Here is a 21,405-nt window from a genome sequence, read left to right as displayed (position 1 = left end):
AATACAAAGAGCCATACGACCTTCGGGTATCCTTTTTCCATTTTTTTTTCTTCCTTAATCTTGTGTGTGTTTTCAAAATTTTTAAAAATAGAGATCTGTGGCAGTGTTGGGGTGAGGAAACTGTTGCTAAGGGGAATTTGCGCTTTCCCCCATTTCTTTTTCTGTCTCTCTTCCTCTTTCTTTTTCCTGGTCAAGGTTTTAAATATACCAAGAAGTTGAGAAGCAGGATGGCCGTGTACAACTGTTAACGGCCAAATTTATAGAGATTTTTTTTTCTTTTTGTTATCACATTTTAAGAACTGGTAATTTTTATGGTCGAGGGATTTAAAAAAAATTAGCCGTTTGAGAAGTATAGATTTCTTTCTTCCTCTTTTTNTTAGGATGGCTGAAGGGATAATGTAAATTTCTGCCACGGGCAACGTCAAGGGCAACGTGGAAAGAAGCGGAGATTTGAGACTCCCTCACAAAGCTGTTTGCGTGCGTTTTACACACCCTCCCCCAGAACCAAAACCAAGTGGCTTGAATGTGGCAATTGTCCAAGGCCAATAGGTTAAAAATGTTTGGATATTATAATTGAGACACTCATTTCCCTGGGGAGGTGGGCAAAGCCCTTTTTACAAATGTGCCTTACATTTTCATGAAGACTGTGTGTGTGTGTGTGTGTGTGTGTGTGTGTAAGCAAATGATATAAAGATTTATCTTGAGGTTTTGTGATTTGTGTATATGTACAGTTTGTGTATATGTGCCATATCAGATTTTGTTTTCAAAAGAGATTACCTTTGGTTCTGTGTGTGCCAAGTAGCCCTTAGGATGTGATTTTTTTTTCTGTTGTGTTCCCAGATGTGGTTCAAACAGGATTTTGTGTGCAAATTAGAGTTTAGAAGAAATCTTGTGCTTAGGATACTTAGGCACTTTCATTTTATGAGCATTTACTGTATTTTTCTACTACTCTTCTAAAGTATCAGATTAGCGAATAGTTAAATAATTGCCAGGGAACATAGTCCATGTGGCAAGTGAGGGTAGGCAATTTATTGAATCTCTGGTTCAAAGCCTCCTTTATTGATTGTTTTGCCTAAGTGGTTTTGCTTTTTATTGTCTCACGTTCCTAAATGTACAGCTGTGTATATTTTGGCCTTTTTGTGTGGTTTCGTTGCTGTGTTCAGAAGGGAAGTTCTCCCTTGGCTTTTTGACAAAACGGTCGTTTATAGGTTGGGATTTGTTTGAAAAGCTCCACAGCTGGCCAAGTGTCAGGAAAATAATCCAGTCAAGTCCAGTTCTCAAAAACTGTTCATAGTGGTTGGATGGGGGAGGGGCCAGAGGAGGCAAAGGCAAATAATGCAAAGTAGGGATAAGAAATGCATTTTGGTTATCATGTTGCATTTTTGGAATGGGGAGCCTTCTCCCCATGTCAAAGAGTTCCAGAGAAAAGGGTAAGACTGAGGACAAAACAAGCTCAGAGCAGAACCTCCTGTTCTGTGAGCCATATTCTCACTTCATTCTGTTACAGCACCAGTGTCTTCTATTAGGAATCTTACAGAAAATATATTACACTTGATCTTAACCAAAAGGCCGAGAAGCGATTATATGGAAAATATATTAAAATCTGCATTCGCAGATTGGAGTGAAAGCATAGGAAGTATATGGGGTGATGAGGGAGAAACTGGAATGTCACCAGTGAAGTAGCGACCAGTATATAAAAGGATCTATCTACTGTAGAGTTCAAATTTCAGTACCGCAAAGCCTCAATATGGTCATGGTGATACAATTCTATTCCTCAACTAACGTCCTTCTCAGTGTCAAGTAACATTTGGGACGCCTAAACAACGGCTTTCAGATTATTTGTACAGGTCTTGAACTTCATAATGAAAGTCGCCCTCTGTGAGATCTCTGGGCTACTTACCTGTACTGGATGTATTTTTATTTCCTAACAACGCAAGTCAGATCAGTATGTAATACTGTCTCAAATATGGATCATTCCACAAGTTTAGACCTGCATGCATGAAATCTAGTCAGATTCCGGTGACTTTGTGATGGCGGCGATGCTGGGAATTTTTAATGGAGTTTTGCTCTTTCTAATTCTTTCCCACATCACTGCAGGTTATCACTTTTTAACTTCTCGTGAGAGAGCTCTTCTAGAAGAGTACACTTCTAAGCCATTTGATTCTTACTAGGAACCTACACTCATGTGCAGGGTCCTTGCGTTGAGTCCCACGAATAAATCGTTGGTTTGGCCTATCACAACACAAGCTAAACTCGGTTGAATCTGGGAATACGCAGGGTTCGTGGAGATGAAAACTTTGAACTAAGGGGAATTGCCCCTTTGCTAGTGGGATCTGAAAGATCTGTAACCAAGGCCGACAGGAATTAAAAACTTTCCACCACCACCTTTTGGTGGCCACCGAACTTACAATCGTGTACACGCTGCCTTGTAAGCAGCAGAGGAGAGAACCGAGTAAACAAAACAAAACAAGCTAAAGATGGCGCCTAACGGCCTTGAAAGAGCCTCGCAGTCGTGTCCCTCCCTGAAGAGGCCCCTCCCCTCCCTGGCTCGTTGAGTGAGTGTGGATTGCAACCAATAACGTCCCTGGCCCTGCTCCCTTCGTCGTTCAGTCGCCAATCACCGGGAGCCAGAGGACAGTCGGGGCGGGGCCTCGCCGCGTGCGCGCGCTGGCCGGGTACACGGGCCGGCGCCGCGGTCTCCCTACCCCGGCCCGCGAGCTCGTGTAGTCGCAGCTGAGTCAGCTGGCGTCGGTGGCGCGGGGCACACGCGGTGCAACACCCGTGATGGAACACCCAGGGCTGCCAGAGCGGGACCGCCGCAGGAACTTCCGGGCTGTTCTCAGACCGAGTCCTCAGACCTTTTGCAGCCACGTAGTGTACCCCTGGTGCCCCGGCGAGATCCCCGACTGCGCCTTGGGCCACTCGGCTATTTGTGCCGCTACACCTCTTTCCCCCGGAACCCCCAGGGCACTCTCTGAGATTGGGCTCAGTGGCGAGTCGCCCTGACCCCCGCGGCCTCGAGGGCTGTGCTAGAGCTCTGTTGCCCCTGCGTCGCTGTGGTCGCCCTGCTTGTAGCTTAACCACGCTCTCTTCGGAAATGGTTCTGTTGTCCCTGGTGCCCACCTTGTCATCTCTGACTAATATTTAATCAACTAACATTTACCGAGGGCTCGCAGGGCACATGATATGGCTTTAGGAGCTGGTTTTTCATTTTTCAGTTGGTCCAGCAGTGCAAGATTTGCCCTTTATGTCACGTACATTTCTGTGAAAATCTTAAACCTGGATTTTAATCTTACCAAGTTGCATTTTAACAAATGTGAATAAAAAAGACTGCTACGCTAGGCTAAAAAATCTTTCAAGTATACTTGAAAGTATACTGAAACTTGAAAGTTTCAGACAAATGGAATCCTTTTCTTAGGATCTCATTCTCCCCCTAGGTCTACAGCTCTTTTTTTTTTTTTTTTTTTAATCCCTGAAAATGAGATTTTAGATAGTCTCTGCAGATCGTGAGATGGGTCAGTCTTTCAAAATGTAGGAAAATAATATTTGATGGTATTTATTTCTCTGCCCTTGTGTGATAAAAGAGCTCGTTTTTTCATAGAAATAAGTAATGAGGGGCACCTGGGTGGCTCAGTCAGTTAAGGGTCAGACTTTGGTTCAGGTCATGACCTCACGGTTCCTGTGTTACAGCCCCCCATCCAGCTGGCTGCTGTCAGCACAAAGCTCACTTCAGATCCTCTCTCCCACTCTTTCTGTGCCCCTCTTCCACTCTCACTCTCTCTCTCAAAAATGAGTAAACATTAAAAGAAAGAAAGAAAGAGGTAGGTTCTGAGAGTACCTTCCATCAGGTGAGCCATATTGCACCTCCAAGTGGAAGAGCAGGGCTGACCAGCACCGCCGAGCTTTAAGTGGCCATTTTCCTTTTTTTATTTCTTAAAATGAAAATTATGGTGAGAATCGCTGTGCTTTCCGTAATCACATTTAAGGAAGTCCATTGCTAGCGTGACCCTGAATGAGTCAGGAGCCCATTATAAAGACATATATCATTAGAGTGATACCATATCATAGACATCTATTAAAAGTGAGGAAACTTTTATTTTTCATAAGTTGGAGGCGAACTCAGTCATGCAGAAAATTCAAGCTCAGAATGGGTTGAAAGCAAGCAAGGGAGCTGCCAAGAGGATGATATATTTAGTTCTAACAAAAATACATGTGACTTGGGAGGAAAGGGGTAGTTAAGATTATGGACAGTCTCACCCTGAGACAGCTTCAGACAGACTCATCTGTCTGAAGAAGATGACTTTTCTTTCTTTTTTATCTAAATATTTATGAAGAAAATATCAAAATTATTGAAAAATGCACTTTCTGGGCTCCTTGCACATGTATTAAAATTAGACAAATACGGAATGAACCTCGAACATATATTTTGTGAAAACTTGTTTGACAACTGCTGTTACTTTCTGTTGGCAACTCATCAGAAGATTATAGATCTTTTTCTTTTCTTTTCTTTTTAATTTTATCTTGTTAATGTAAGCTGTATACCCAATGTGGGGCCCCGACCCTACAACCCCAAGATCAAGAGTTGTGTTCCCTGTGGACCGAGCCAGCCAGGTGCCCCTAAAAGTCTTTTTCTTAACATTCAGTTCTAAAAGTTGATAGCATTTTGCAAAAGGTCTATATGTTTTTCTGTGGCGGTCAACCTTAGTTTATTCCTTTTTTTCCTCTCTCGAACAAAAATATGAATTCTTGAATTTAAAATAAGTTAGCAACGTGAGGGGCGACTGGGTGGCTCAGTCCATTAAGGGGTCTGACTCTTGATTTCAGCTCAGGTCATGATCTCATGGTTCCTAAGATCCAACTCCTCATCCAACTCCTCATCCAACTCCTCACTGACAGCAAACAGACTCTTTGGGATTCTCTCTCTCTGTCCCTCCCTGCCGTGCACGTGTGTTCTCTTTCACTCAAATAAATACACATTACAAAAATAATAAAATAAAATAAATTAGCAATCTGAAATTGCAAAAATGGAAAGTGTTAAAATGTTTAATAGTGACGATAAAGACACTGCCCAGATTAACCATTGCTTTGCCAAGCACTTCATGGATTGCTTCATGGGTTATTGAATTAAACAGTTAAACATTTTGAGAAATATAATAAAGATATCAGAATAAAGATTATGTTCCTTAATAGTGTTGGCAGAGCTAAATGGGCTCTAGAACCGTAAGTCAGTGTTGGAAAAAAGCAAGAATAATTAGTTGTGTTAGTCTGGGAGTGTTAGAAAAGGATTTAACAAGTTGTAACAACAGATAATGTAGCACTGTTCATAATAAAGTTCTATTATCAATTTGAATTATTCATGCTGAGGAAAATCTGCCTGTAAGTAAAAAAGAGAGCCTCAATAGTGTATCTATTTGTCTTCCTTTCTCCACCTCAATGAATCTTTGCTCTGTTTCCATTTTTCCTTCTCTGCAGTCTCAGGCAAGAGTTACCTTTCCTTCTTTCTTACATTGGGAAGATCCTTGCCACAAGAAAATTGAATTCTTTTCTAATATCTTCATCCTTTACTTTTTCATGAACTTTTTCTTTCTTTTAAGTCTTTGTCTTTTTTTTAAGTAGGCTCCACACCCAACCTGGGGCTTGAACTCATGGCCTCTGAGATTGTCACATGCTCTATCGACTGAGCCAGCCAAGCACCACCTTTTTTAAAAATGTTCTTTCTTTTTCTTTATTTTATTTTACTTTTAAAATTTTTATTATTTATTTTGAGAGAGAGAGAGAGAACAAGCTGGGGAGGGGCAGAGAGAGAGGGAGAGAGAGAGAATCCCAACCAGATCCCAGGCTGTCAGCAAACTGTGAGATCATGACCTGTGCCAAAATCAAGAGTCTTTGTTTTGATGTAGTCCCAATGGTTTATTTTTTTTATTTCCCCCTGCCTTAGGAGACATATCTAGAAAAATGTTGCTATGGCTAATGTCAGAAAAATCATTGGCCTTTTTCTTTCTGCTTTGTAAAAATACCAAACCTCTAGGGTCCCTTCTGACTTCCTATTTCCTTCCTTCCTTTCATAACTAAACTCTAGAAGACTTGATTTCATGTCTTGCTTCCATTTTCTCTCCATCATTCCTCTTTAATCTATTGCATAGTATTACTTTCTCTACAGAATTTACTTCTCTGGTCATCACCAGTGACCAGCACAGACAAATAAAATATATCTCCTTAATGTTCATCTTTTTTAGCCATTCTGCTGCACCTGTCACAGTGGATTAGATCCACTTTCTTGACATTCTTTCTACTTTGGCTTTCATAACACTCTTTTTCTCCCACCTCACTGACCGTCCTTCTCTTTTAATGAAGCCTCTTCCACAAATTGGCTGGAAGCGCTGTCCTTGGCCTTTGCATTTCACACTTTCTCTTTACTTCTTGGGGAGTGCACTCATGGTCTCAGGTTTAGCTACATCCCTCTTGCAAGGATTCTATGTGCTTTTTTTTTTAAGATTTAAAAAATTTTTTTTATTTATTTTTGAGAGAGAGAGCCAGCATGAGCAGGGGAGGGTCAGAGAGAGAGGGAGTCACAGACTCTGAAACAGGCTCCAGGCTCTGAGCTGGCAGTCAGCACAGAGCCCAACGCGGGGCTCGAACCCACAAACCGTGAGATCATGACCTGAGCCGAAGTCGGACACTTAACTGACTGAGCCACCCAGGCGTCCCCTGCAAGGATTCTAAATCTGCATCCCAGCTCTGACCTTCCTCTTGTTGTTGTTGTTGTTGTTGTTTTTCCAGTCCTAGTCAGTTGCTATCAGGACATACATTTAAACATGTTGCTATCTGTTTGAAAGTTAACTTGTTAAACAAATACGCATCTGGGGTGCCTGGCTGGCTCAGTCAGTAGAGCATGCGACTCTTGGTCTTGGGGTCATGAGTTCCAGACCCAAGTTGGGTGTAGAGCTCCCTAAAAAACAATAAATAGGGGCACTGGGTGGCTCGGTCGGTTAAGCCTCCAGCTTCGGCTCAGGTCATGATCTCACGGTTTGTGGGTTCAAGCCCCGCGTTGGGCTCTGTGCTGGCAGCCAGCTCGGAGCCTGGAGCCTGTTTCGGATTCTGTGTCTCCCTCTCTCTCTGACCCTCCCCTGCTCACACTATCTCTCTCTCTCAGAAATAAATAATAATAAAAAAATAAATAAAAATAAAAAACAATAAATAAATAATTTAATTAATAAATAAAATCTTTAACATGCTGATGCCTCCTCTCAACGTCCTCATTTCTATCATCTGTCCACGTACCGTCTTCTGACTCTCAGGCTGATAATCTTGAAGTTGTCTGGTAAAGAAATATTATCAGGTCTTCCTCCAGGATGTTGAACCTTCGTATCCACAATCCTCATTCGCAACTCACTTCAGGATTAAACAGTCTCCTAATCTCTAACTCTTCCACTTTAGGTATCTAAGACAGGGGTCAGCAAACTGCAGCCCATACAGAGGCCATTCCTGATCTACCATCTGTTTTTGTATGGCCCCTGAGCTAAGAAGGGCTTTTATATTTTTTAATGAAAAACATATTTTATGACATTTCTGTGTCCATAAATCTTTATTGGAACACAGTCATGTTCATTGTTTATGTATTGCTTGTGGCTGCTTTGTGCTACCGTGGTAGAGTTGAGTAGTTACGACGTCAACCACGTGACTCGCAAAGCCAATATTACTTACTATCTGGTCCTTTACAGAAAAAGGTTTGCTGATCCTTACTCTAAGAATTTCCTTAACTTGGTTTTCAAAATCCTGGATCAGTGTTCCGTACCTTTCTACATAAGCCCCTTTGCTCTGGCCTCGCACATGCACCCTGTTAATTCCTGTAACGTTTGCTTTTTCTCTCATCTCCCATGTCTTCTCACCACCCTCCTGTTCATTCTATACATTGCCCAGTTGGAGGGTTTTCCTCATGATTTCATTCTGTTCATCTTTCCATTATTTTGAACTATTTAAGAACTTTTGTCTGAACCGTATTTTTAGGCACTTGTATATATTTTGCTTTGTCCTTTGAACATTTAATTCTCACATATGCTGTAATCTCCTTGCATGTAGGGACTTCGTCTTCCCTTCATTTGAGTACTTAGAGGTGGCAGTCCATTTTGGTGACTCATCCTTCAGCATGGCCTTGCATACAGAGAGTTTTTAGAAACAACATTCTTTTTTCCCCAATGTATTCTTTTTCTCTAATGGGGATATATGTAGCTAATGAATTAGTGTTTGCTTTGCTTTTAATCCAACTTATCCAACATCTAAGTTATCTGGGTAATAGTATACTATTTACCCAGTAGTAAATAATATAGTGTGAAAGATCCCTTTATTACCTGCTGACTCTCGTTTCTTTCCTTGTCGTTTTTTTTAAAAAAGTTTTATTTATTTATTTTGAGAGAGATAGAGACCACAAGTAGGGGAGGGGCAGAGAGAGAAGGAGAGACAGAACCCCAAGCAGGCTCTGCGCCATCAGCACAGAGCCCGACATGGGCTCGAACTCTCAAACCATGAGATCATGACCTGAGCTGAGATCAAGAGTCACGTACTTAACTGACTGAGCCATCCAGGTGCCTCTCTTTCCTTGTCCTTTCATTCCGCTGTCTTAGAGCTTAAATGGATAGAGGATCCACAGAAATGAAGTCAGCAGGAAATGTCTTAGAAACCAAAAAAGAGGTACAGTAAAACCTTGGTTTATGAGCATAATTCATTCCAGAAGCATGCTTATAATCCAAAGCACTTCTATATCAAAGCAGATTTCAAGAACCATTGGATCAGTTGTGATCATGTGACATTCAGTGTCACATACTCCTTGCTGCAAGACATCACTCCTTTATCAAGTTAAAATGTATTAAAGCTGTTTGCTTGTCTTCTGGAACGCTCACAGAACAAGTGACTCGCGATCCAAGGTTTAACTGTATTTGAATGCCCATTGTGCTGCACTGCCCTGTACCAGGTGTATATAGACAGGTTAATTAAAAAAAATACCTGTTTGTTGCTCTGAATGTGACATTCTGAAGTGGACGTAGGTAATACACAAAGTAGAAAAGCAGAAAGAAATTGAGGAACAAAATTATACAGAGGGTAGAATCATGATTGTTTTTATGTCAACACAGATATGAAAATAATATTTATCATTAAAAGCTGGCAGAGTTGAATATCATCCCTAGTCTAAAGCCAGCTCATGAGAGTAAGTAAATTGCAAATACTCTGTTTTCTTAATTACCTTTCTAATGTACATCATAGAAGGCTTAGTATGTATACATGCATCTTGGTAGACTTGAATTTATTGTTTCTTAGAAATTTGTTATTAAATGGGGGGGGGATGTGGGGGAAGAATCCTTCATGTTCCATTCCAAGCCACAGCATTTTTTTCGAGGTTGGAAAATCAGGACGGGGGTCTAGGATGGGAACACAAAATATTTCAGGAATAATCATAATACCATTCAGCTGTTATTTGTGGAGCACTGACCATAAGCCAGCACTCTGTAGGTGACTTACATACATTATGTATAATCATCACAAAAACACTCAAAGTAGGCAGAGATAAAAACACTGGGGCTCAGAAAAAGGAATAATTTGCCCAAGTTCACACAGCTGTTAAGTAGTGCAGCAGGATGAGAACCCCATATATATATGTATATATACATGTATATACATATATACAAAAAAAGTATATATACATGTATATATGCATGTATATATACATGTGTATCTATACATGCATATATACATACATATATATGTATGTATATATATACACATATATATGTATGTATGTGTGTATATATATATATATATATATACTTTTTTTTTTTTTTTACTTCCAGTTTTGTGTTTTTTTGGGAAGAAGACCTGGGAAAGACCATTCAAGGTGGAGGGAAGGGCTCAAGGCAGGCACAACAGTGGCAGGGGTAAAGGCCTCTCGCAAGAAAGAGTAAGTGTTCTGGGTAAGAACGTATTCATTGTCAATTTGGTACCAGAAGGGGTACCTACCCAGTATCCCAACCTGATGCATCTTAGTTTCTGATTTCATAAATACTGAACCCAGCTGGCCACTGTCTGTATATTATCTTTTACATAACTGTCTTTTTCTCACGATGGCCATGTTTCTGGTTAAACTCCTTGCATGATGTTGGTTAAAGACCGTGCAAGAACAGTGAAGGCCCTTATTTAGGAAGAGAAAGAATATATAAATGATGTGTCCGTAAGTTGACATAGGAATTGCTTAGTGCTTTCCTCTAACCTTTAGTTTCAGATTTAGCTGTGCCTTCCGGTGACTCTAATGACAGAGAAGCTGCAAATGGATTTGAGTTCAGTTCTTACAAGAAGTGAATACCTGGCACGGAAAACGTTTTTTTCAATATAAAAGGTGGAAAGAGCAAATTAAAGACTATTCTTTAATAACCCAATGTAATTAAAATGCATTGTCAGATTTACGTTTTAGTACCTTAGAGGCATTGATATTACCTGTTCCTAAGATGAGATTGCTGATGCAGAAAAAGGCCCCAATATCTCAATATATAGAAAATTTTCTTAACTGCCTCTTCTTTTTTTAATTGTGGTGTTATGATATAATTTAAAGGGTAAGATGAAAATGTATCTCTTGTGGAAATTATAAACATACTTAGGATTTTGTCACTTAGGGAGCTTCAGGCAGATGGATTCTTTTTTCCATAACCAAGTATTTAGAAAAAACAATTTGAAGTTCCTTGGAGTGTTCTCGGTGGTACAATCCAACCCTCCCACACCTTTTCTTCTTTTTCATCTCTAGTGGCTTAGTTGCTTAACTAGGGTGATTCAAAAGTAAGGCAGTTTGGTTTATCATTGGTATTCTGATTTCTTCTTTAATGCGGCTGGTCATGTGGGCAAAGTGGCAGCACTTAGCTATGTAGACTGCCTGTTGAGCTTTGCTGCTCCCTCAAGGAGCTTGAGAAGTGGAGATGAGGGACCCAGGAGGTGATTTCTCTGTGCTACCAGCTGTAGGATTCAGAACAGCTGGATTCCTTTTCAGGGGCTGGAGACCCAGATGCACAAGTGTGAGAGCAAGGGGGCTGGCTGTGCAGCCCCGGACACCACAGCTTAATTCTCCCATCCAGCTTTTCCCTTCCTTTCCCTGCCCCATCCCCAAAGCATCAGGGATATAATAGTGTGAGGTTGGTGACATGTTGAGGGCTGCAGTGATCGGCATATTCCTTATTTAGGAGTCTTACTCTGAATGCGTCTGTAAGAAAATTATAGAGAGGGTAGAATCATGATTCTTTATGTCAACAAAAAATGGTCTCAGTTAAAAAAAAATGAATGCTAGATTGAAAGTAGCAATAACTGAATTCTGCTGTCTCCCTGTGACCTTGAAAAAGATATATAACCTCTCTGCATGTCTCTTCCGTGGACCTGGGGTAATATGTGTTTCCAGAAGCTGCTGTGTGGATGAGATAACCTGCAAGGAGTGTTCTGAACTCCTTAAGGAATGATGTCAAGGAGACAAAATGCTATGACTGTTATTAGGGCAAAGATAGTGAGGAGAAGACAGATCTGCGTTTTCTTCCTTAATCTTCTAATCTTTCCAGATGCTTGTGGGTCCTTTTGAGTCCCCGCTCTGTTCCTTAGGTTGGAGTGGTGGCGGGCTCCATGCTTGGTTGCAGGAAGAATGCCTTTTACCCTGTGAAACTGTGTTCATCAGGAAGGCCTGTGTAGGCACCACACTTTCAGACACGGGTGAGTGGGACACCCAGAGAGTTGTGCTAGGAGAGCACAGCATCTGCAGGTAGAAGAAGGCATCTCTCCTCCACAGGCCAAGGACAGGTAGCCATGGACTGTGTGCTCCCTCACGGCTTGCCTACCCCTCCTCCACAGAACCCACCGCCTGGTGCCCAGGCTCCTCTGGTCACCCTCCATGACAAAGGAAAGTGAATACAAAGAGGCCAGAGCTTCCTACCGACCGGAGTTCAGTGACTGGGGACGCCTTTTGGAGCTGCCCGGCAGTGTGAGCGAAGTTGTTCCCTCCGCGGTCAGCCATGTCCTTCAGTGCCACCATTCTCTTCTCCCCTCCCGGTGGCAGCGAAGCCAGATGCTGCTGCTGCGCCTGTAAGAGCGAGACTAGTGGGGGCAGCACAGGCTCTCAGGGCGGGAACCCTCCTCCCAGTACCCCCATCACAGTGACCGGACATGGGCTGGCGGTTCAGAGTTCAGAGCAGCTCCTGCACATTATCTACCAGCGCGTGGAGAAGGCAGTGGGCCTGGCTGAGGCTGCTCTGGGGCTCGCCAGGGCCAACAACGAATTGCTAAAATGTCTCCAGGAAGAGGTGGGTGAGCTGAGGCAGGGGAAAGCCTCTGCCCCTGAGGAAGCTGGGGACAGCCGGGCCCAGGGCTCCCCACCCGAGGAGCCTGGGCCTCTCAAAGAGAGCCCCGGGGAAGCCTGCAAGGCCGTGTCTGCCGCCGAGGAGGAGTGCGACAGCGTGGGCAGCGGCATGCAGGTGGTGATTGAGGAGCTGTGGCAGGTGGGAGCAGCATCAGCCGTGGGTCCTGGGCCTTTGGGCTTCCCGGCCACCCAGAGAGACGCGCGGCTCCCGGGATGCGCCCTGGTTGCCAGCGAGGCGGCCCCGATGCTCAACCCCGTGAGTATGGCTGCAGAGCAGGACACCCCTGAGTGCTTTTCCTGGCCTTTCTCTCTTCCTTCCCCCTCCCTCTAGTTTCTTTCCAGCCTTAGGCCTTTCTTTTGGTTTTACTTGTGCTGAAACAGACAGCACCAAGTCTCCTTTGCCGGCAGGGATAGTCGGCACCCGTCTGTTTTCTTCTGAACTGCAACCTCTTTGGCAGGAGGTCATTTCTGGTGTGCGTGGTGATGGCCGTGCCCTTCCCTCCCTCTCAGCAGCTCTGCATGCCACCTTCTCCTCCACAGCTGGCTCGGCTGCTCCAGGGGCTCTGCCTCTCCTGGCAAGAAGGCCTGCCGTGCACAGACGGCTCATTCATATTTTATCACGGGCCCTCTGCTTGCCAAGAGGAATTCAGTACAGAGAGAGATGGGAATGTGGAGGGGAGAGAGGCAGAGGTGGAGAGGAAGGGAGAGCTGGAGAGGAGAGGGACGGAGGGGGTCAGAGAGGGATGACAGGGAAGGAAGGAGAGATGGAGAGGACAAAGAACCCAAGACAGGTGTAGGGAGCGAAGGAGGCAGGTGGAAATGAAGGGTTGAGGAAGGAGAAAAAGTGAAACAAGAGCATAGAGGAAAGGTGAATCTAAATGGAAAGAGAATTTATGCGCACAACAGAATGTGAGGGAAGGTGGGAGGGAGGCGGAGGGGAGGGGGTAACAGGAGGGCAACAAGTGGACAGTTGCAAGTTCCTAGGAAGAGAATGACACGTAGGGAGGACGAGGAGAGCAAGCACGCATATTTTGTGAGCAGGAAAAGACACAGAAGCACCTTGTGCTATGTCAGTTTCTTTACTGCTCAGGGCCATCTGAGCAGGAAAACCCTGGCTGAGCAGAGTAAAAACTGCAGAGCGTGGCACATGGAAGTATGAAAAGGAGACGGAGCAACTACAGGGATCATAGAGATGGGAAAGTAACAGATGTGTCGCCACTTGAGAGACAGTGGGAGGTCTGTCAGCCCCCCTCCCCCATGCTCCCGCCCTGCCCTCTCTTTCCTCCTCCCGCACGTGACAAAGCCCAGACACCCAGGAAAGAGAAAAAGAGCAGAACACACAGGGGAGATGGGAGGGAGGAAACTCCCAGCCCATCTGCTGGGTCTGAGAAATGAATTTAGAAGCCCCATGTCCCCATCCAGTGTCACGCTGCAGCTGGCCACTGCTCCCTGAAGGCCTAGCCACGAGGGTGGGTGGTGGCCACTGCCTCTTGCGCCCCTCTGCCCAGCCGGGACTCGAGGGGGGTTTGGGGCTGCGGGGAGGTGGGAGGAGGCAGGAGGTACCAGGTACCAGGCCAGGCGATGCCCTGAGCTGTGGCTCTGTCAGGCAGGGAAGGCTTCCAAGCCGGCAGGACGGAATTAGATTTCACAGCGCAGAAAGCAGCTCACAGGTCTATAAATCTCAGCCTCCTCCCCCGCTTCTTTCTGTGGTTTTTTTCCCCCCACTTTCACTGTTTTGTTTTCTTGGCTGCAGAAATCCCCCCTCCTTGCTTCCCTCGGTCTCCTTCCTCCCTCCTTCCTTTCCCTGCCCTGTGTGTCCTTGAGTGAGGGCACAGCAGCAAGTAGGTGTCAGGGCAGCGACGGTCGGTCCTTCGGTCGTCGATCGGATGCAGCCAGGGCGGGAAGAAGAGGAGGGCGCAGACAGGTCCTGCAAAGGGAACGGGCTGGGAGGTGGGGGACAGTTGGTGCCAGCCTCTCTAGAAATTTCCGACTTTATATCTGTCTTTGTCCCCATTTTCTCCTATTTCTCCCGTTTGTTATCATTTTATTTTCTTGTTTCTTCACTTGCTCGGTGTTCCTTTCTTGTCATCACTTCCTCCCCCGGTGCCTTTTAGACAGAATACTCGCCTGGCTCCGGTTCTTATACCCAAGAGCAAATCATAGAGGATTCCTCACGAATAGAGCGTCAGAAACAAGCCTTGTCCTTGTAATCGGTCCTATGGTAACAATGCCACACGAGAGGCCCTGGGTAGCCCAGAAATATTTGCCAACCCTCCCACAGGAGTACCGGAGAAACAAGCTGTTGACCATTAAAGACCGTCCTGGATTTCCTGTGCTTTCCACTCTCTGTTCACTATCCCTGGCCAAAGAATGATGGGTGACCGGGTTCCCCTAAGCCTGGATGGCTAATAGGCTATTCTTTTTTATGTTCTTAGCTGGTGGATGATTATGTGGCCTCTGAGGGTGCAGTACAGCGGGTGCTGGTCCCTGCTTATGCCAAGCAGCTCTCACCAGCCACACAACTGGCTATCCAGCGGGCAACCTCAGAGACAGGGCCAGAAAATGGAACCAAGCTGCCACCGCCCCGCCCCGAGGACATGCTCAGTGCTGCAGCCGTGCTGGATGGTGCCTTGGAAGAGTCAGGCCCTGGGGGAACAGGGGAGCTGAGACACTCTCTAGGGTTTACTGCTTCCCCATGCAGGACCAGAGGGAGTGGGCAGAAGAACTCCAGGCGCAAGCGGGATCTGGTGCTCTCCGTGAGTGAGCTCAATTCTATAAATTTTTCTTCAGTCTGGAGAGATGAGAATGAAGTGTGGGTTGATTTTAAACTTCCCATATTGAATGAATGGTGTCCTGTATCATACTGGAGAGGGAGGGGCAAATCGGAGACAGACTGGTCCATAGCCCTAGGGACAAGCAGTCCTCCTGCTAATCATGGAATGTTTTTAAGGCTTTGCCAAATAGATTGAAATCTTCTGTTAAAGAGAAGGGAATTATATCACACCTCCTCCCAATGATCTAATAATCCTGGTGGGAAGATCTTTAAGGGATTGAACAGACTGACCACTGAAGCGTAGCACTGGCAACGGCCTGCCATTTACTAGTGTTCAGGGTAAGCAAGGCCCATTGGCAGAAAGGCCAAGGTATCCTGAGGTGGTCCCAAACCCCAAAGATGCGGAGGGCCACTAGACACTCAGCTCAGTTATGAAGGATTGGACAGTCTAGTGCAATCCTAAGAGCAGGGAAAGTACTGGGCTGAACCAGTTTTCTCAGAAACTTGGCATGGCCTGGAGCCTTAGGAACATCACTAAGCATCCTACAGTGCACAGGGCAGCCCCTGACAATTATTCCGCCTAAAATGTCTGTAGTTGCAAGGTTGAGAAGCCCTGTTCTAAGGTAACCATACTCCTTTGGATCAACTCTGTGCCCAAAAACATCTTTCTGATAACCACAGGGGTGTTCCTTAGCTAGATCATGTTCATGTGGACTGTAAGGCGTTTCCTTTCTCTGGCTCATGGCTGATAGAGTAACTGGAGAGCTCTGATTAGGAGGGGAGCTCACCATTCACACCCACCCAAAGAAATCTCACAGGATAGCCCCTTTCCTTCTGTCACAGTCTTAGTAAAGGTTGAAGACAGTTACTAAGTGAAGACACTTAGTAAAGGTTGAAGATGGTTAACGGTGCACACCTCCTTCATCTGCATTACTTCTTTCTTCTTTTTCCCTTTTCTAAGGACTCCTGACTCTTACTCTCCCTTCCATTTGATTTGTTTCTACACTGAGGGATTCTTTTCATCCCTGGGAAGGAAGACACCATTCATAATCCGAAACAACTGGTTTCTAACCTTCGTTTTATTTTTTTTCCTCTCACTTACCATGAATAGGGTTTAGTTTTTCCATCATGAATCTCTTGCTGCCAGCGATAGAAATGGAGGCATATACCTAGAAATGCATTTCAAGGGATTTCCCAAGACTTCATAGTGTTTAAATCATGAATAAATGTATGATAATTCCAATTTGCATAATATCAGGGTTTTCAACCACTTCCATTCCTCTTCTGCCTACTGCCTCCAGCGAGAGGTCTGGTGTTGAGGGTTGGCTCTCACCTGCCCTTTGGAGAACCCGGTGGAAGTGGGGACCTTGCAGGAGGACAGTTTGCTCACTCCTCATGCACTCTGTTCCCATACTTGAAAAGGCCCTCGAGGACCAGTCAGGGAATTTTGCTGCCCATCACAGTGGAAGGTTTCAAATGTGGTTTAAAGGAAGAGGACTAACTGCAGGCCTTCGGCCTTCCAGCTTTATCTCTGGGAAGGAATCAGGCATCTCTCCAGTCCACTCAGGCTGCTGTGGATTGCTGCTACGGGTCCAAAAGGGACCAAACCAGAACCACTGACTTCTTGGGATGCTGCAGATCCCAGCCACCCATTAGGGAATGTATTTATTTTTAGCTCACTCAGGAGGCAGGTGAGCCAGCTGCCTTTACAGTCTTAACACTTATTATTGTCTCAGAGTATCTTCCCTTTCCGCTTCAAGCCTGGTTTGATTTTATCAGCTGATCTCTTCCAAGCCACTTGAATTGGAAGGTGTGCAACTCCCCCTTTTTCCTTTTTTTTTTTTTTTTGCAACACTTTCAAATTCTTTCTGAAGCATTTGCCCACCTTTTGCGATTCCTTAAGTTGGGACTTCTAAGAGGTAAAATAACTATGTCAGATATGAAGCAAGTTTAATTACAGGCCTTTTTTATAGAGTGGAGACCCTAACCATAAAAAGTTGCCAGCACTTTCCTAAATTGATATGGCCAGTCAGTGAGTGATAGAAGTAGAAGGGTAAATGGGGGATTTCTTAATTGAAACTGAAGACTTGAAATCAGGATGTGGGTCCATTCGTTTTGGGACTGGGAATTTCCACTGACCAAGGGAGCTTGAGATAAAAATATAATCAGAGACAGCAAAACTAAATTTAATAGAAAGAAATGTAAAATTCTGCATCAAAGCTAAAAAAACAAAGCAGTTGTAGAATGGTAGAGATAGGAATCCATGTGAAAAGTGGACTCAAGAGGACTGTCAGCTCACTAGGAATGAATCCTGTGACCCTGGGAATAGGGGTGGGGTTACTAAGAAAGGTAACACCATCTTGGGTTTCATTCCTAGAAATGTAGAGTTCCACTCGGGCAAGTAATGTGCTCCATTTGGCCAGGTCCCAGCTGATGGATTAGATTCAGTTCCCAGTGCCACGTTGTCCAAGGGACACTGGCAAGCCAGAGAGCCTGATGGTTTCATGAGGAGTCTGTCTGGAAACTGTCACCAGGAATGGCTGAAGGACTTGGGGAGGTTTAGACCGAATAGGAGAAGACTCGGAGAGTACATGAGACCTGTCTTCAAAGATGTTAGGTGCTGTCATAGGCAAAACTGGTCAGATTTTGGAGTCCAAGGCAAAACTCTTCAACAATTAGAAATGTTCAACAGTAAAATAAGCTGGCTCAAAAAACTAGTGAGAACTCATTATGAAAGGCGTGTAAGCAAAGCTGAGAGCCTGTTTGATGATGTGAAAGGGAGGTTGGTGATAGAGTCTCCAAGGTCTTTTGCATTTCACATTTCTGTTAAGTTTGTATTTTTCAGACCATTGGTGTGTATACCCCTGGGACTTGTGGTCATGTGCAAAAGGATGTACCTAGGGTATTTTCCGGGGCTGTCAATTTTAGCATTTGGTTTGGAAGACATTTTTAGATTAAAAGAAATACAGATATATTGTAAAGAAAACTTTAAAATTTGCAAGAAATGTCCACTTGCTCTCTCTTGGCTATTTGGAAGGAGTATGTTTGTGAAAACGTCTGAGACCTTTTGCTGTAGTGATCACATTCCCCAGGAACAGAAAAGTAAGACCAGGGAGGATCCTAGAGCCTCCATACAAATTAAATGAAAAGGACCAAAAAAGGAGGGACATTAGAAATACTAACTTGGACAGGTCCTCTGGCTATGAAAGAGCATCATCAGAAATGGGGCCCAGACTATGGGAAGGATACGGGCAGAGAACCCCATAGAGACAATGCCTGGGTGACAGAGGAGGGTTACATCATATCCACTCTCGGCTTGAATCTCTGTTTGTTTTTTCACCTAGAAATTGGTCCACAATGTGCATAACCACATCACCAACGACAAGAGATTCAATGGGTCTGAAAGGTATGGTCCCCTTGAGGGAAAAGAATCACAAGGTACTCTGCCAAGGAGAGGGAGCTAGAGGGCTGTTCTAGTATGACAGTGAGGCTAAGGCTTTGCTCTCACCATTGCCCCTTGCGTCCTGTCCTTGGTGGGGGAATTTACCACAAAGTTGATTCATGCCAGGAATCTCTGTTTGTCTGGCTTTTAAAATGCTGACTGCCTTGTTCATGATCTTTGCGGCAGCATCAAGTCCTCTTGGAATATTTCAGTAGTGAAGTTCCTTCTGGAAAAGCTCAAGCAGGAGCTGGTGACCAGTCCCCACAATTACACTGATAAGGAGCTGAAAGGTGAGAAAAAACTGAATTAACTCCCATCTCATCCTTTTTCCTCTTACTGTTCGTGGTCAGAGAAGAGGCATAATGGAGATGATTTGGGTGGACTTTGAAAAAAGTGGACTTAAAATTTGGGGGCTAGTCTCACATCTTCTCCAAAGGATTGTTTCTAATTGCTTTTTTATTCCCCTTCCCCACTTGAAATGAAAATGGGAAAAGGAAAGGGCTGATACCAGCATGCATGATGTTTCTGCAGGGCCTGAATCTAGGGTGTTATGAAAAGGAAGTCAGAATCCAGGCCTGCCCTTTTTTTTTTTTTTTTAAGTTTATTTATTTAGTTTAAGAGAGAGAGCCTGTGCACAAGTGGGGGAGGAGCAGAGAGAGGGAGAGAGACAGAATCCCAAGCAGGCTCCGGCACACTAGTAGCACAGAGCCCCACAAAGGGCTCGAACTCTCAGACGGAGCCTTGATCATGACCTGAGCTGAGATCAAGAGTAGAACGCTTGACCAACTGAGCCACCCAGGCGCCTCAGGCCTGCCCTTTTGTCCCTAAATATTATGCCCTGGGTTTTCTACTTTCCTTACTCTTCTGTTATTTGCTTATAGCTAACCCTGAAGCGTTTAGAAAGCTGCTGTTGAAAAAGCTCTTGAATCTACTACCAGCAGAGTAGAATGGGAGTGGGTTTAATTACTCCCAGGGCCAGGGAGGGAGTTACAGAAGCTTGTTCCAGGGTAGGGGGAGATATGGGTGGAGTCAGTGCTGGACATGGAGGTGAGTAGAAAGAGCTAAACCAAAGAGGAGTAAACAGATGCTGATGGGTCTGTGAGAAAGCCCACCCTCACCCTCCCAGCCAGTAGTGTCAGGGAAGAAAAAAGGGCTGAGGACCTGGTCCCGAGGACCCTGCTCTCTGCCCTTACCTTCTCCCTCCTCCCAGGAGCCTGTGTAGCCTACTTCCTTACTAAGAGGCGTGAGTACCGCAACTCCCTGAACCCCTTTAAAGGCCTGAAGGAAAAAGAAGAGAAGAAGCTTCGAAGTCGCAGATACCGGGTAGGTGTCTAGGCCTCCCTTTCAAGATGCTAAATGCTAAACCCTACTAAGCTTCAGTGGGAAGGGCCAGAGGACCTGGCATCTGAGAATAGGGTCGAGAGCCAGGAATGTCAGCAGGTAGAGGAGGAGGAGGGTGAGCCAGTTCTAAGACGACTTGGGGGCTAGTTTCTCTCAGGCACAGAATTTACACAGCCTTCCTACCCAAACCCTTTCCCCATATCTAATCCTTAGTTTGTCTCTCTTACTAATCTCTATCCTGGTCTTCTACCTTAGCTTTTTGCCAACCGATCTAGCATCATGAGGCATTTTGGACCTGAGGACCAACGCCTGTGGAAGGATGTGACAGAAGAGCTGATGTCGGATGAAGAGGACAGTCTTAATGAGCCAGGTGTCTGGGTAGCCCGGCCCCCCCGCTTCCGGGCCCAGCGCCTCACGGAGCTCTGCTACCACCTGGATGCCAACTCTAAGCATGGCACGAAAGCCAACCGTGTGTATGGACCTCCCTCAGACCGCTTACCTTCTGCTGAGGTGCAGCTCCTTCCACCAGAACTTTATAATCCTAATTTCCAAGAAGAGGAAGATGAGGGAGGTGATGAGAATGGACCTGTCTCCCCATCTTTTGACCAACCCCACAAAACCTGTTGTCCCGACTTGAACTCCTTCATTGAAATCAAAGTGGAAAAGGATGAATGAAATCTATAACCCAGAATAACTCTGGCTTCTGCCACTCCCCATGTCCCAGAAATGGATGGCCACGGGGCTTCCCAGAATAACAAGATGTCCTCTGCAGTCTGAGAAAGCAAATCTGTCTCTCTTCTTAACACAGTCCCCAATGGAAGTGGAAGCTGGCAGCTGTGCTGGGATAAAAAGACTTATCTAGAAGGGGGAAAACCACCCCCTTCTGTGAATGGCAAGCCAGAAAATGCTTATTTCTAAGCATAAATAGTGCCTCTGGGAGCTTGAGCTGAAAAAAGGAGGAGGATGGGTCTAAGAAACATGAAGCCTTCTTGACATATGCCCCAGTCTCTGAGTTGGTTTTCTGTTTTGATTTTTTTTTTTTTTTTTCCTGGTTTCACTCAAAGCTCTGGGGAAGCAGCCCTGGTCGTACCTTCTGCTTCCCTATGACTTGCTGGTCTAGCTCTGCAGTGAGAGCTGCACAGAACCAGCCAGGATAATACTGCCACCTGGTGGGCAGCATCAGCCATGGGCTTGGGGCAGCATCAGCCATGGGCTTGAGTCTTCTGAGCAGAGCACAGCTCTATCTCTGGGAATTGGGATACAGATATAATAGCTATTGTTTATTGAATTATGTAAGGCAGATTTTATTATTCCCATCTTACACATGAAGAAATTAAAGCTTAAAGAGTTCCCATGCCTCCCTGGCAGCTGCTCTCCCACTGTGTGACCAAGCAATATATGGGGCTTTGTAGCTATTAGTCCTGTCAGCCAAGCTGTATTTTGAGGAAGGAGTGTGTGGGTGTGGGCGTGTGTGTG

General features: G+C 45.0%; 1 protein-coding gene and 1 non-coding gene across 3 annotated transcripts; one reads left to right on the top strand and one right to left on the bottom strand.

The window, feature by feature from the left end:
* CUNH14orf93 (chromosome unknown C14orf93 homolog) lies at positions 1 to 20,927 on the top strand. Of its 2 annotated transcripts, XM_077770390.1 has the most exons (8): positions 1 to 26; positions 11,583 to 11,730; positions 11,869 to 12,629; positions 14,809 to 15,129; positions 18,491 to 18,552; positions 18,775 to 18,878; positions 19,799 to 19,911; positions 20,185 to 20,927. In XM_077770390.1, exons 3-8 carry the CDS (start codon positions 12,030 to 12,032, stop codon positions 20,602 to 20,604), a joined length of 1,620 nt encoding a protein of 539 aa, XP_077626516.1. In that variant the 5' UTR covers positions 1 to 26; positions 11,583 to 11,730; positions 11,869 to 12,029; the 3' UTR covers positions 20,605 to 20,927. The 2 variants fall into 2 exon arrangements, with proteins under 2 accessions (XP_077626516.1, XP_077626515.1); XM_077770389.1 differs by having other exon boundaries at positions 11,583 to 12,629.
* On the bottom strand, positions 1,387 to 1,581 carry LOC144236812 (U2 spliceosomal RNA). The gene has a single exon (XR_013336660.1). It is a non-coding gene; the product is annotated as a U2 spliceosomal RNA (small nuclear RNA).
* Positions 20,928 to 21,405: the final 478 nt, after the last annotated feature.

Source organism: Crocuta crocuta, unplaced genomic scaffold, assembly GCF_008692635.1.
Source record: "Crocuta crocuta isolate KB4526 unplaced genomic scaffold, BGI_CrCroc_1.0 scaffold175, whole genome shotgun sequence".
Classification (NCBI taxonomy): Eukaryota; Metazoa; Chordata; class Mammalia; order Carnivora; family Hyaenidae; genus Crocuta; species Crocuta crocuta.
This window is presented reverse-complemented; position numbering and strand designations above follow the sequence as displayed.

What these genes read in the sequence shown, in the direction of transcription:
- CUNH14orf93 (XM_077770390.1), top strand. Translation starts at nt 12,030, where the DNA reads ATGTCCTTCAGTGCCACCATTCTCTTCTCCCCTCCCGGTGGCAGCGAA. An exon ending in CACTGATAAGGAGCTGAAAG is followed by an intron (nt 18,879 to 19,798) that starts GTGAGAAAAAAC and finishes CCCTCCTCCCAG; the next exon opens with GAGCCTGTGTAGCCTACTTC. An exon ending in TTCGAAGTCGCAGATACCGG is followed by an intron (nt 19,912 to 20,184) that starts GTAGGTGTCTAG and finishes CTTCTACCTTAG; the next exon opens with CTTTTTGCCAACCGATCTAG.